The sequence below is a fragment of the Dipodomys ordii genome, unplaced genomic scaffold (genome assembly GCF_000151885.1).
Source record: "Dipodomys ordii isolate 6190 unplaced genomic scaffold, Dord_2.0 Scaffold66, whole genome shotgun sequence".
Classification (NCBI taxonomy): Eukaryota; Metazoa; Chordata; class Mammalia; order Rodentia; family Heteromyidae; genus Dipodomys; species Dipodomys ordii.
The window spans coordinates 1169884-1184447 of NW_012267282.1; the positions used below are offsets into that span (position 1 = coordinate 1169884).

The 14564-nt window shown below is 56.9% G+C and overlaps 1 protein-coding gene across 1 annotated transcript in view; it reads left to right on the plus strand.

Annotated features, from left to right (window-relative positions):
• Rimbp2 (RIMS binding protein 2) overlaps positions 1-10455 on the plus strand; it is a 39302-nt gene extending 28847 nt beyond the window's left edge. The window contains exons 11-17 of the mRNA XM_013023196.1: positions 3043-3160; positions 6996-7180; positions 7416-7584; positions 7926-8029; positions 9062-9133; positions 9826-9960; positions 10429-10455. Of these exons, the coding sequence (XP_012878650.1) occupies positions 3043-3160; positions 6996-7180; positions 7416-7584; positions 7926-8029; positions 9062-9133; positions 9826-9960; positions 10429-10455 (810 nt within the window). The remainder of the gene's footprint in view (positions 1-3042; positions 3161-6995; positions 7181-7415; positions 7585-7925; positions 8030-9061; positions 9134-9825; positions 9961-10428) is intronic.
• Positions 10456-14564: the final 4109 nt, after the last annotated feature.

Below are 14564 nucleotides of genomic sequence, written 5' to 3' on the forward strand. Positions count from 1 at the left end.
CAGATGTAGCTCACACCGTGATGCACAGTCATCCCAGACACAGCTCACACCATGATGCACAATCATCCCAGACACAGCTCACACCTGTGATGCAGGGTCATCCCAGACGCAGCTCACACCAGTGATGCAGAGTCATCCCAGACGCAGCTCACACCCGTGATGCAGAGTCATCCCAGACGCAGCTCACACCTGTGATGCAGAATCATCCCAGACGCAGCTCACACCGTGATGCAGAATCATCCCAGACACAGCTCACACCGTGATGCAGAATCATCCCAGACACAGCTCACACCGTGATGCAGAATCATCCCAGACACAGCTCACACCCGTGATGCAGGGTCATCCCAGACGCAGCTCACACTGTGATGCAGGGTCATCCAAGACGCAGCTCACACCTGTGATGCAGAGTCATCCCAGGCGCTGCTCACACCTGTGATGCATTGTCATCCCAGGCACAGCTCACACCTGTGATTGAGTCATCCCAGATGCAGCTCACACCTGTGATTCAGAGTCATCCCAGACGCAGCTCACACCTGTGATGCAGAGTCATCCCAGATGCAGCTCACACCATGATGCAGAGTCATCCCAGACACAGCTCACACCGTGATGCAGAGTCATCCCAGACACAGCTTACACCATGATGCAGGGTCATCCCAGACGCAGCTCACACCGTGATGCAGTCATCCTAGATGCAACTCACACCCGAGATGCAGCGTCCTCCCAGACGCAGCTCACATTGGGATGTCTGTCAGGGCGCAGTTCAGGCAGTGGGCGCACACGTCCGCACAGGGAGCCCTGGATGGGCGCTGCAGGCAGCCCCGCCCTGCCTGCCTCTAGGCTGGGCCCCTCGCCCTGGGTCCATCTGCATGGCCTCTGTTCCTAACGCCCCGCTGGCTGTCCGTGTGCTGCCCCGCCTCCTGTAGGTGCCTCTCTGTGACCTGTGCTCCATCCCAGCCGCCGCCCCACGGAACCTCGCGCGGGGACTAATTCTGTGTGTGTTTTCTCTCCTTCCTGGTCCGCCCGCCCACCCGTCTGCCTCATGTCTGGTCGCTCACTGCTCTCCCCCCGCCCTTAAGGAATGCTCTAAGTCCAGGAGCCTGGAGGGCGCTTTCCTGGAGCAGCCCGAGTTCCCCCAGCACCCCCACCGCAGTAAGCGGCTGTTCAGTATCCCCGAGGTAGCGGAGGAGGACGCGGAGCATGGGGAGCCGCTGCTTAGGCAGGCCGCGGGGGCCTCCCGCGCCAGGGCCCTGCTGGCCATGGGGCAGGGGTCCGGCCGGCCCTGCTGGGGGCACCCGGCCCCGCAGGGCTCCTGGATGCTGGCCAAGCACAGGGGCCAGGGGCCTGCCCACGCCGAGGACCTCCTGGAAGACAGAGGCTGCCGGTTCAGCCGCTCGGCCACCAGGAGCCCGGACAGCGGGCTGGACTGCGGCAGCGAGGAGGATGAGTCTTGGTTTAGTTTCAGGAGCGCCGTGGCCAAGTGCAGCCCGGGCCTCGGTCACTGTCCCTGTCGGCGAAGCCGGCAGCCTCCACTGGCGCGGCGGCCCACGCTGACGCGGCAGAGCAGCATTGAAGAGGATTTGGGGGAGCAGGTGGACCCCAGTGAGGTCTTCAGAAGCGATGGCACCCTGCTCAGCCCGGAGAGGCCCCTGCCCAGGAGGTATGGCTGGGACGAGGCTACTGGCCACGAAGACTTTCGGGGTGTCTGGAGGAAAAGCCCAGCCATGCCCGACAGTAGGGCCGCTGACCGCCACGCCCAGCCTCCTCCCAGAGTTGCAGACGGCCCTTTGGTGTGTGACGTCATCTTCCTCTCCACCCACGCTTGCCAAACCAATCCGTTTTCCATCTCCCACCCTTTTTCCTTTGTCCATTCCGGGGCCTCTTCTCGGCCGGCTGTCCCCGGTTTCCCCGCACTTTTGATTTCTCAGTCCCTTTGCTTCTCAATCGCTTGACCACGCTGACGATTTCTTTGCTTTGCTTTAGAGAAGTAACTCCCCACCCCCAGATCAGTAACGATGGTGTATGGCTGCTTCAATTCAAGGGCAACTGAATCTAAGTTTTAATTAAGGGTTAGCTGAACTACAAACACCCAAAAGTTTGGCAATATGCACAGTTTCCAAAACGGAAGGTTTTTAAGCAAAATTTTATGGTGGTTGGATTATTGGAGGTCTCGCTCTCTATCTCTGTCTCTGTTTCTCTCTGTCTCATTGTTTTGGAACTTTTAGTTGTTGTTTTTTAGCCTTCGATCATAATTTTAAGAAAGAGGCCCTTTATTAAAGAAGCTCATCATTTCTGAGGGTTTTTTCCTGCTGGCCCCCGTCTCCAGGATGCATGCAGACCCCCCTCTGCCTTGGTGCCCAGGTCTTCATTCATCACTCCAGTGTGTTTTCTTCAGAGTGCTCATCTCGCTATGCTGGGCATGGGAGCAGCACCGTGGTCCAGAGCCGCCACCTCTGGCCTGCGTCACTGGTGCCCCTTCCCTGCACCGGTGACCTGGGGCCACTTCCCAGGAGCCAGAGGCTCCTTGCTGGTCCCAACCTCTAGGCCACTGAGGGGTGGGGATGCCCAGAAAGGCCCCCTGCCAGGCCCTGGCGTCCACATGGGCCCGTGTGTGGCCACGCCTGCGGGAGTGTCCCCCGCTTGGGTTTTTGGGAGATGGAGGGGGCACTGCCGTGGGCTTCTTGTGGTGTGGCAGCTGAGGCAGGACGCACAGAGCCAGCAGAGGGCTGGCACTCGAGTGTGCAGGTGCCCCGCGCCAGACACGCATCTGAACCATGTGACCCACAGGGGGGCAGCAACACAGCACCCCACCCACGCATTTTTGTCCCCCTGGCCCCACCGCGTGCCCCAGAGTGGCGCCGATGCGGGACCAGGAGCCCCCGGGGCCCAGTCTGTTTCTTCCCAGGCCATTCAGCTAACCTTTCAGTTAAAAGCTAAGTTTAGTTGCCTTTCAAGCTTCTGCTTCCAGTCTGGATTGATTTGGCTGACTTATTCTTTCTCTCCGAAGGCTGAGGCAGACTCGTGACTGTGCTGTTCTGTCTCTAGATCTTAGGAAACACCGTGCTGGCTGGACGGGCAGACAGAGCGGATCACGAGGGCCGGAGGGTGTCCCACGGCAGCGCCGGCCCGCACAGGCCCCGGCCGGCGATGGCCCCCGCTCTCGGTGAGTGCCTGCTTCATGTCTTACTCTTTCTTTCCAGCAGAGATGTGCCTACTTAGTCTTCAGTCTACACACACACACACACACACACACACACACACATACACACACAGACACACACAACCCCTCAGGAATAGCATTTTTACATAGAGAAAACTCTGAGTGGTTTCTGGCAAAAACAAGACAAGGATGGCCTGTGAAGAGAGCAAAGCCTCTTGGTTGGATTGTCTCGCAGCTACCAGCCTCGTGGTCATGGATACCCACTCCCCAGCGCTGCCACCAAGACTGGCGTCACCGACTCTCCAGAGTCCCAGCCTGAGTGGAGGCCAGAGCTGGAGTGGCGGTGTACCCCAAATATCCATTAAGTCCCCAGTGATGCAGAGTTGCTGGCACGCCCAAAGCGCACTGGCTGGGGCCATATCATGCAAGCATTAAGGCCGGGTGGTCCCGGGGGGAAGCCCCTCTCTTCCCCTCTCCTCCACCCTCAGCATCACTCCAGCCCCCAACCTTTGCTCCCTGATCCCGGTGCTCCAAGCTCAGTTATCTAGTGGATCGAGCCGTGGTACTGTCACATGGCCACTGTGGCCGGTTGGTGCTCCGGTGTGGCCGAAGGTCAGGTCAAGTTACAAGCATTGTCCCGTCCTGAGGTGACAGCTCCAGATGGTGTCCTGCCCGACAGCAGGGCCTGTGAGTCAGCCTGAAGTAGACAGCGTCATGCGTGGGAACGCGCGCGCGCACACACACACACACACACACACGATGTCCCCCATGATGCACAGTGATAGTATGCACAGCACACACACACACACACACACACACGATGTCCCCCATGATGCACAGTGATAGACAGTATGCACAGCACACATGCACACACACACACACGATGTCCCCCATGATGCACAGTGATAGACAGTATGCACAGCACACATGCACACACACACACGATGTCCCCCATGATGCACAGTGATAGACAGTATGCACAGCACACACGCACACACACACACACGATGTCCCCCATGATGCACAGTGATACACAATATGCACAGCACACACACACACACACGATGTCCCCCATGATGCACAGTGATAGACAGTATGCACAGCACACATGCACACACACACACACGATGTCCCCCATGATGCACAGTGATAGACAGTATGCACAGCACACATGACACACACACACGATGTCCCCCATGATGCACAGTGATAGACAGTATGCACAGCACACACGCACACACACACACACGATGTCCCCCATGATGCACAGTGATAGACAATATGCACAGCAAACATGCACACACACACACACACGATGTTCCCCATGATGCACAGTGATAGACAGTATGCACAGCACACATGCACACACACACACGATGTCCCCATGATGCACAGTGATACACAATATGCACAGCACACACACACACACGATGTCCCCCATGATGCACAGTGATAGACAGTATGCACAGAACACATGCACACACACACACATGATGTCCCCCATGATGCACAGTGATAGACAGTATGCACAGCACACATGCACACTATGCAAACACACAAAGGCACGTTTCCATATTCCACACACACCTTACATACAAGATGTACAGCATACACGCAACATACAAATGTATTTCACACTCCTGCATTTCACACACACACACCTTATGCATAAGATGTACATCATATACACAACACACAAACAAGGCTGCAGGATAACCGTGAGCAGAAATAGCCTGACCACGCCCCCGTGACCACACCGGGCTCCTCGTTCAGGGCTGGGCTTCCAGCCTTGACCTCCGGAGCATGAATTTCCACCAGTACCTCAGGGCTCTGCGGGGTACTCGGGCTGTCGTACCCCATGCCCTGTCCCGAGGATGCCCTCTTCCCGGAGCGAGGTGTGAGGAGCTGTTCCTGGCAGATGCTCAGCTCCGGGTCTGTGTGGACCTGGATTCCAGCCTCCGCACTGGTGAGTGCAGGGAGGAGCGGCCAGGCTCTGCCCTCCAGGCAGGCCTCGTGGCCAGGCGTAGGGGAAACGCGAGTGTCCGGAAGAGGTATGTGCGGCACAGTCTCCCAGGGCGTCGAACTGAACGTTGTGCGGTGACTCATTCCTGGCGCACTGGCGCCAAGGCTCTGGAGCCCACCTTGCTGCCACACGTGACTTTGCACGGCCCAAGGCACAGCCGCCCCAGACCCTGGCCCTGGCGTGAGCGGCCCCGTGCACATGGATTGATTGTCACCAGCACCGCCGGGCTCTGCATTAGTGTCAACCCACATTTTGCTCCACAATTCTGGAAACCAGAGGTCTCCCAGGGAAAGCCGAGTTCCTGGAGAAAACAAACGGCCGGACAAAGAACAGAACAGAACACAACCAAGTATGGACGAGCAGACATCCTGAAGGTCCTCCATCCACGATGGAGGCGGTTCACTGCATCTGAAAGGCACGGCTCCCAGTGTGTTTTATTTAGTTATTGGTTGGTTTACGTATTTGTGCCAGGGGTGGGGCTTGAACTCGGGGCTTAGGCGCTGTCCCTTAGCCTTTTCACTCAAGGCAAAAAGTGGTAGCGCTGGAGCTCTACCACGTGAGCCACATTTCCACTTCTGGCTTTTTGCTGATTTATGGGAAATAAGAGTCAGGAATCTGCCTGCCCAGCTGGCTTCAAACCATGATCCTCCAATCTCAGCCTCCTGAATTGAAGGATTGTAGGGGTGAGCCACTAGCGCCTGGCACACCTGTGCTTCCTGGAGAGAGTGGGAGGGGCCAGGGCTGCCCCGCCCCCAGCCTTTCTGGCCTGACTCTGGCCTTGAGATCTGCTTGCACGGTCAAGACGTTACCCCAGCCCCTGCACCTGCTGCTCTGCCTCTACACCCCCCCCCCGCCCCCCAAACACGTGCACACAGCCTGCACCACCTGCCAACAGAAAACACTGGGAAAAGGCCACCACCACACCGACCCTGTACAGACGGGTTTTCTGGTCACAATTCCCTAAGAACCTCTCAGAACCACCACCCACCCAGCACCAACGTGGAGGGAAGGGCTGCAGGCGTCTGGGATAGCTGAAGACAAGCCAGACAGGTGGACACTCTGGGCGACACAACGTGTTCTCCTCAGGCTCTTGAGCTCTCCTGCTTTTGCTGCTTGCCGGGGTTCCTGAACCCCATTCCTGCCCAAGTGGGGGAACCGCAGGCCTCACCCATGACCCAGCACACAGATCTGCTCATAGAACAGCATGTCAAAAAGAGTCCTTTTTAGAAGCCAGGTCCTTCTAGAAGCGGACCTGAAGCCCACACGTGCTAGGAAGTCCTCGATCCAAAGCCGGGCGGAAGCCGCTGTGGTTCGGTGACTATGCCACGCTCAGCACACGCACGTGAGGACACGAGTGTGTGCGAAGCATGGAAGTGCTCGAGCCTTGCACTCTGCGGGGTGAGGGCGGCTGCTGCCGAGGGTGTGTGCGCGCGTGGGTGTAACGTCCTGACCCCTGCAGGCCCAATCTGCTCTGGCTGGCTCTCCCCAGGAGCCACCAGAGGAAGGCGGAGGGCCCGGGGTTCCCGCCGTGGGGCTGGCTCTGGCCGGGCCGGGCCTGGGGCCGGGTTTCCGGTTTCAGCTCCTGGGATTCACCCCAAGCCCTCACATCTCTTTCCCGCTCGTGTTACGCCAGAAAGAACAACACGGCAGGTGAGAGCCGGGTCTACACCTGCTCCCTCGGCACGGGCGCCGGGGATCCTCAGGGTCACCGCCTCTCCCTCGGCACGGGCGCCGGGCGTCCTCAGGGTCACCGCCTCTCCCTCGGCACGGGCGCCGGGCGTCCTCAGGGTCACCGCCTCTCCGTTTTGCTGCCAGGTGAGCACACCCCGCGGGACCGCCTCTCTCCAGACTTCTACGAGGAGTCGGAAACCGACCCCGGCGCCGAGGACCTCCCGGCCCGCATCTTCGTGGCTCTGTTTGACTACGACCCGCTCACCATGTCCCCGAACCCCGACGCGGCCGAGGAGGAGCTGCCCTTCAAGGAAGGACAGATCATCAAGGTGGGGCGCGGGGCGGGGCCGTGGGGGGCCGAGCCACAGCTCCGGGGTGCGGGTGCACGCACGCACACGCACTCAGGCCCACGCCACATCATGGGCCACCGTGGGTCGGGCTGAGGGTGAACGAGGTCCAGGCCGCAGCCCCAGCGCGGTGGGCGCCTCCTGCTGGCCCACGGCAGCGCTGCCCGCGGGCTGTGTGATTAGCGACGGCCAACCGTGCGCCGCCTCCCCGCGCCAGGTGTATGGCGATAAGGATGCGGACGGATTCTACCGGGGGGAGACCTGCTCCCGGCTCGGCCTCATCCCTTGTAACATGGTGTCCGAGATCCAGGCGGCCGACGAGGAGATGATGGAGCAGCTGCTGAGACAAGGTTTCCTCCCGCTGAACACGCCCGTGGAGAAAATTGGTGAGTGTGGCCCCGCGCCCCGGAGCAGCTGCCTCACAGTGGGGGCCGGCCGTGCGGGGCCGTGGGGGGCCCTGGGGGCTGTGGGGGACCGTGCGGGGCCGTGGGGGGCCCTGGGGGCTATGGGAGGCCATGTGGGGCCGTGGGGGGCCCTGGGGGCTGTGGGAGGCCATGCGGGGCTGTGGGGGGCCATGCGGGGACCCCCATGGGGGTCCCTGGGAGGGCGTGCGGGGTAGGGCTGGCTCTGGGGGGGCGAGCTTTGGTTCCTTCAGGGTTTGCCTGTGGCCCCCCCAGAGCTGCCGTTTGAGCTGACCTCAGCTGGGCTTCCTCTTCCTCCTTCACAGAAAGGAGCTGGCGCGGTGGCCGGCCCCACGCCTCATCAACGCGAAGAATGGTGGCCCTGTATGACTATGACCCCCGAGAGAGCTCCCCCAACGTGGACGTGGAGGTACCGGCCAGGCCACGGGGCGCAGGGCTCACACAGCGGGCTGTAGCCATGCCGGCCACGGCTGTAGAGGTGGAAACCCCGAGCCAGGCAGCCCCCCCACCCCAGCCACGGCGACGGCTGTCCTGTGTCACGTCAGGAGTTCAGGTGGTGCCACGTCTGCAGGCCGAGCGCCGTGCGGGGTGGGCCGACGGGCCTTAGGTTTCCGGCCTGTCCTGGCCGCGGTTGCAGACGTCTGCGGGGGTCTGGGACGGGCGCGCTGCCTCGCCCACAGGCTGTGCCCCCAGCTCTGCGGCACCGTGGCCAGAAGGACACCTGGGGTCCACGTCCACGGGTGGTGACACGGGTCACGGTAGGGAGGAGGTCCACAGGGCCGGTGGGTCAGAGCCACACAGCAACGCGGGGACGGACAGAGAGCACAGGGTGGGCAGACCTGCCGTCCAGGTCCCAAGGCCACCACGGTGCCCAACGCATCCTCCTCAGCGCCAGAGGCCCAATCCACACGGCTCTCACGCCACGGGGGCCCGCCGCCCCGTGCACACTCACGAGCCGCCATTCCTGTTAGAAATCAAACCCTCTTTGAAAGCTATCCCCCACCGGGTTTCTGGCTCTCCCTTCTTGTAGGTTCCACAGTGTGGACTGTGTGGGGCGATTTCAGCCCCAGGACAGGGACTCACCATGCTCAGTGTCGTCTGCCTATTCTGCAGGCTGGGGCCTGCCGGGGGCCATCCCAGAGAGATGGACATTGACTGACAGTCAAGTCCATATGGTTGTTTGTAAAACTGGAGAGCTGTGTTTATGGGGTGGTCCTTTAGAGAAAAGAATATTCCCCAATGTTCCGGGCTTTTAGGGTCAGCCAGGTGACCAGCTTCACAGTTACACTGCCAGTAAAAAATGGCAGAAACCTCGAATTTGGACCAGAAGGCAGTAGCTGTATGAAGTTTCTAGAAGGTCCAGTTGCTTTTATCTGATCTAGTTCCAAAACCCGCTTGCCCGCGTGACTAAACGATCTTAATTTTCTGTCTGTCTCTGCAGGCCGAGCTTCCGTTTTGCACAGGAGATATTATTACTGTTTTTGGTGAGATCGACGAAGATGGATTTTATTATGTAAGTTTCTGATGTGGAGATGTGCTGTTTCAATCATGTTTTGTTCCTTAATTTTCAAACAGCTTGCAGAAAACTTTGACTAGCTTGCTCTCTTTCTCCTGAGGGTTTTTTTTTGTTATTGAACTCACGTCCTTGTGCTTGCTTGCTTAGGCAGGAAGTCTACCACCTGAGCCATGCCCTTGGCCATTCTTGCTTTAGCTATCTTTCAGATGGAGTCTTGGGCTTCTTTTGCTGGGTGGATCTGGACTGTGGCGTTCTTGCTTTGCAGCCGGTTAAGATGAAAGGCATACATTACCACACCAGCCTTGTTTCCCTGTTGCGCACCAGCATCCACCTCCCCGGGGTGTAAGGTCTCGGGGTCCTGGCTCTTCACCACCTGGCTTCCGACCTTCGCAAAGCCCTGTATTTAGAGGATACTCAGCCTGTATCACACATGTTGCTGATACATTTTTTCCCCTGAAATTGTTGCCCAGATTTCAGCTTTTCTTTCACATGTGCATTCCTTTGAGGCTCTTTTGTCTGATAAAGCCAAAGTTTTAAATCTGCATGTGTTCACACTTGGTCACCCTCCAGGATTCTGGGGCACAGGAATTGGAATCCACTTAGAAGAAAAATGCCAATTATCAACTGTCTCCTCCTCAGGAAAGCTAAGAGGATAAATAGTTGTACTTGTCACCCTCCCGTGCTTGCAGGGGGAGCTGAACGGGCAGAAAGGCCTGGTACCTTCGAACTTCCTGGAGGAAGTGCCTGATGACGTGGAGGTGTATCTCTCCGACGCCCCATCCCACTACTCCCAAGACCCAGCCCTGCGCTCCAAGGCCAAGCGGGTAAGTCAGCCTCCCTAGTGTCTGACCTCCGGCCCTGGGCGCCCCTCCCGTCCCCATGCGGCCTCCTGCCCTGCGCCCCTCCCGTCCTGGTCTAAGCCGTATGTGGACATTCTCATGTCCTGGGTGTGGAGCAGACGGCCTGAGTTCTCCCTCTGTCCTTCCCCTAAGGGTTGGGCCTACCGAAGCCTAGAAGCCTAGTTCTAACCCCCAAGTCTGTTTCGTACGGAAGGGCCCCTCAGGTCTCCTGGGCCGGCCTCGCCTCCGAGGCTGTCAGCCCTCCAAGCCAGAGGCCCAGGTCAGGCCAGGCAGAGCGAGACTCGGGCATGATGGCCACCGGCCCTCATTAGGGCCCTCTAGCGTACCCGCATCTGCCTTAGCGTCTCATCTTTACGTTACGCCATCTCCGCGAGTTCTTATCTGTTCTATTTTACGTATATATTTTTATTTCTTCGCTCATCTTGGACACAGAAGAAGAGCGTTCATTTCACACCTTAATCAGGCATGTAGCCGTCACGTAAGTGAGCAACTGAAGACACCTAGAGAGATACCGACTTAAGCTACCCTAAGCAGACCCATACGGCTGACTTAAGGCTCCACTGTGGGCTTAGAGAGAGAGAGAGAGAGAGAGAGAGAGAGAGAGAGAGAGAGAGAGAGAGAGAGAGAGAAGAAATATGTCTCAAAAAAACCCATTGGACCTAAAGTGCTAGTGAATAACTTGGTCTCAGTTGCAAAGCAACTGGATTCGTATGGAAACGGATCCTCCTTAAAACTTACTTCCTACTATTTCTATCAAGAGTATTTCAAAGGCAGCATTGAGAACATATTTCTTAATGAGCTGTTTGTTTACATAGAGAGTGTCCCAGTGTCTACTTTAATTAAAAGCTGCATATTGCATTGTTAACCACTCCTGGAAAAAAGCACAACCTAATAAATGTTTACTTAACAATACATTTAAAAAAACAACCTTATCGCTCAAGATGAAGCAGGCTAGTGACTAAAGGTGACCAGGTGTCGGCTCCAAGGCTCGGGGCACCGGCCTGAGTACTGGGCCGCCACACCGCCACCTGGAGAGCGCCCAGGGCTCACCTCAAAGCACAGCTGCTTGGAGCGCGGGCTCGGCTCTGGTTTACCAATGCAATAGGATGTCCCAGGACACGCAGCTCACACCCTGTACCAGTGGGCGCAGGTGGTATCTTCAGGTGTGCTTCGGGATGCATTCCTAGGTGTTTTCCATTAGAATTTGACCTTGATTTCAAATCCAAGCAAGCTCGAAGCCCCTGGCTGCTTTTCCTTGGCAGCCCCAGGTGAAGGAACGCTCGCTTGACAAGGGCTTTGCTGTGGGGAGGTCCCCAGCCCCGGGGAAGGATGTTACCTTGCCTCTGGCCCCAGGGGTCATGCCCTGTGTCAGAGTAAATCTCCACCCCCCTGAGGCACTGGCTGAGTACCTCCATGTGCCGAAGTAGAACACGCGCTGCCTGCTGGGGAAAATTCACACTCCGTTATTGGGAAGAACGGGAGCGCTCCATACGGGCCTCTGAGCTTTCTTCGATTGTAATTAAGGTTCATCTTAGTTTTTTTTTGTTTTTTCCTTTCAACCAGTGTGCCATCTCCCAAGTTTCTGTAGGATTCTAACGGCCCAAGAACGTATCCAACAGTGTCAGGCCCCCACACAACCAAGCAGTTCTGCTCGGGCGCCCCTGCTTTAGTCTGAATTTGCACAGTAAATGGTGACCTGGCTTCGTTTGCCAAGCGATGCCCCCAGGCCCCCGTCCCCCCAAAACAGACACCGAGAGCACACGCGGCCAGGCCTCGCTCCGAGGCCCGTGGAGCGGGCGGCTCTGTGCTTGTCATGGCATGCTTTAAAATGCGAAAGAAGAAACGAACCCTTCCTTCCCTTTGCTGGTGGGAGACGGGGTGGCCCGTGTTTGCAGTGACCGCATACTCAATAAACTGTCACGTGTACCTACTAGGTTCCTCCCGAGGGTTCAGGGACAGCAAGGAGAGCTCCATCCCCCACAGCCCACCTCCATTCGGGGTCACCTACGTCATCCTTGGGTTCTGGTAGTCCTGGGAGAGGCAGGGAAATGTCCTCGAGGAGAAAGGGGCTGCTTTCCAAAGGGAAGGAACTGCTGAAACGGCTGGGCGCGGTGAAGTGAATGGCTCCCCTGCGTCCGGACAGCCTCCACACCTCTGAGATTTAATTCCAAACTAGGGCTTTCATGACTCAAGCACTTCCTAACACTCTCCTCCCCGACACCACTAGAGCAATGCACTTTGCACTACCGCGAGACCGGAGGGGCGGTCCTCTCCCTCGGCGCTGCCAGGGCTGCGCGGCCCCGTCGGGTCAGGGTCAGGAGGGGCGTCTTGCCAGCCCGCGGCCAGGGCGCTCGTCACCCTCCTCCTCTTTCAAATGCTTGCATCTTCATGCATTAACTTCACGTTGGTCTTGAAATTCCTAGTTTAATTTGCCTTGATGTTCTGCCTTATAACGCACAATGATTTGTACTGTCTAATAAAACGCTGTGTGTACTTTGTATGTGTTGTGCATTCCTGGTCTTCCTCCTCACCAACACAGGGGTTTGACATCAGGTTGCCAGGCTGTGCATCTTACCATGAGGGTCTTCAGTCTTTCAAAGCAAGCCAGGCAATGCACAGAAAATGTTTACGTATTCAGCTGTACACAAAAAGAGAGCCAAGGAGAGAAAAGTAGCTTCGTTTCAAGCTTCAGTACTCCCAACTGGCCAGAAAGCGGACTACTTCGCTTTTAGTGTTAGCATTTTGTGGCACATGCCTTTGTTATGGTCACGAAGCCACACCCACACACACAGCACACAGTAGACATCCCATAATGCACTCCCCACACCACTAACAGCCACATTTCCACCGCTTCCAAATAACCCACCCCGCTTATCATTGGCATTTGAACAAAAAAGTTGCTGAAAGATGTACTTGATGGTTTCTATTTTGTAATTCTTGTCCACTTGTAAATTGTTTCTACTCTTTATACTTTTCAGACTGCCTTTTTTTTTTTGTAATTTCTGGGAGGTTTATACATGAATGACAAATGCTTTCCCCACTGTGTCTTTAAAAACTGTATTGTCAACCGTAATATAACTGTATGTGGTGGATTTATTAAAAGGAAACTATCAGTGTGTCTACATACTGTGTGGGCGTGCGCATGTGTACAGTTCATGTATTTTCTAGAAATAAAATTTGTTATTTTATACAATGTTCCTTTGTGTGTTTATTTGAAATATTTTTGTGGTGCCAAGACAACTGGATTCATGAAAAACTTAGCAGCTCACCTTTTCTGCGACTAGTTTTTCCCCCCTAAAATAATTCTAAATCATGCTGTGGCAGCCTTGGGTAAACAGAGGTCAAAGTCAAAGGTCAGTGGCACTTAGGCGCTGTGAGGCCTGTGGGAAGAGGCTGAGCACCGGCTGGGCTGCAACTCAGGAAGCTCCGCGCTGACCGCCGTGCTTCTCTCTACAAAGCCTGTCCTTTCCAGTCCCCGGGGCACAAGCAGAAGGGAGGAAAGCCGCGCGCCTGGTGTCAGGAAGCAGTGTGCCCAGGGGGCCTGGGCTGAGACACGCCCTTCAAACAGTGCCTGAAACCGGACCCCAAGCCCGACCAGCTGTTAGCTCCGCAGTGGATCCAACAGGGATGAGGTTGGAGCCTGGCTGGAACACTGGCCCGCACTGACGGCCACAGGCTTGCGCTGGACGCGGTGCCCGGGACCCCCTTGGGCCGGGGCTCCCCCCAGCAGTCTGAGTGTCTCTGGGCCCCAGCAGCCCCTCTAGCTGTGTGAGTTTGCAGTTGCGTGCCACGGCTCTAAGCCCTGTCTCTTCAAGGAGAATGAGGTGTTAATACCAGCTGCCCACTAGCCTTGGAGTCCACAAAACACATCACATGAAATGTGACAGCCTCTCAGAGCCTTTATCGGCAACATGTTCACACGGCGCCCCGAGACATCGCTCTCTTGCATTTCTTCTGTTGCTTAGCAAGCAAGGGGAGCGAGCGGCTCTGGGTCCACTGAGCCCCACCCAACATGCACAGCGCCATCCACTGTGAGGCCTGAGAGGACCACCAGAACCAGCACCCGGTGGTGCGGGGCAGTACACAGAGAGCGGGGCAATGTGGACAACGGCTTTATTGCACTGCAGGGGGAATTACAGCTCCGTTCCTGCAGTGTGAGTGTCCCAGGCAGGTGCAGGGTCTTCACTCAGCCCAAGCTGCCCCTGCGAGGGCTGCCGGCAGCTGCAATGCTCCGACGTGAATGCTGCAGCGCTGGCCCTCGGCCGGACCCCCTCCCACCCTGCGAGCCCCAGCTCCTGCACAACTCTACCCTGAAGCCGCATTTTGCCTTGTTTGAGACAGAGTCTCGCTATGTAGCCCAGGCTGGCCTCCAACTCTAAGTCCTCCTGTCTCTGTCTCCCCAGTACTGGGATTACAGGCGTGGCCACCACACCTGGCAGTTTACTTTCCTATGTGGAATCGTATCTTTTTCATCTGCTCTCCAGCAGCTTAAAAAATTAAGTGGAAAGAAAATGCATACTTTCAAAAAAGTAAAACTATACTGTTATTCAAGTCAAGTGACAGTCACT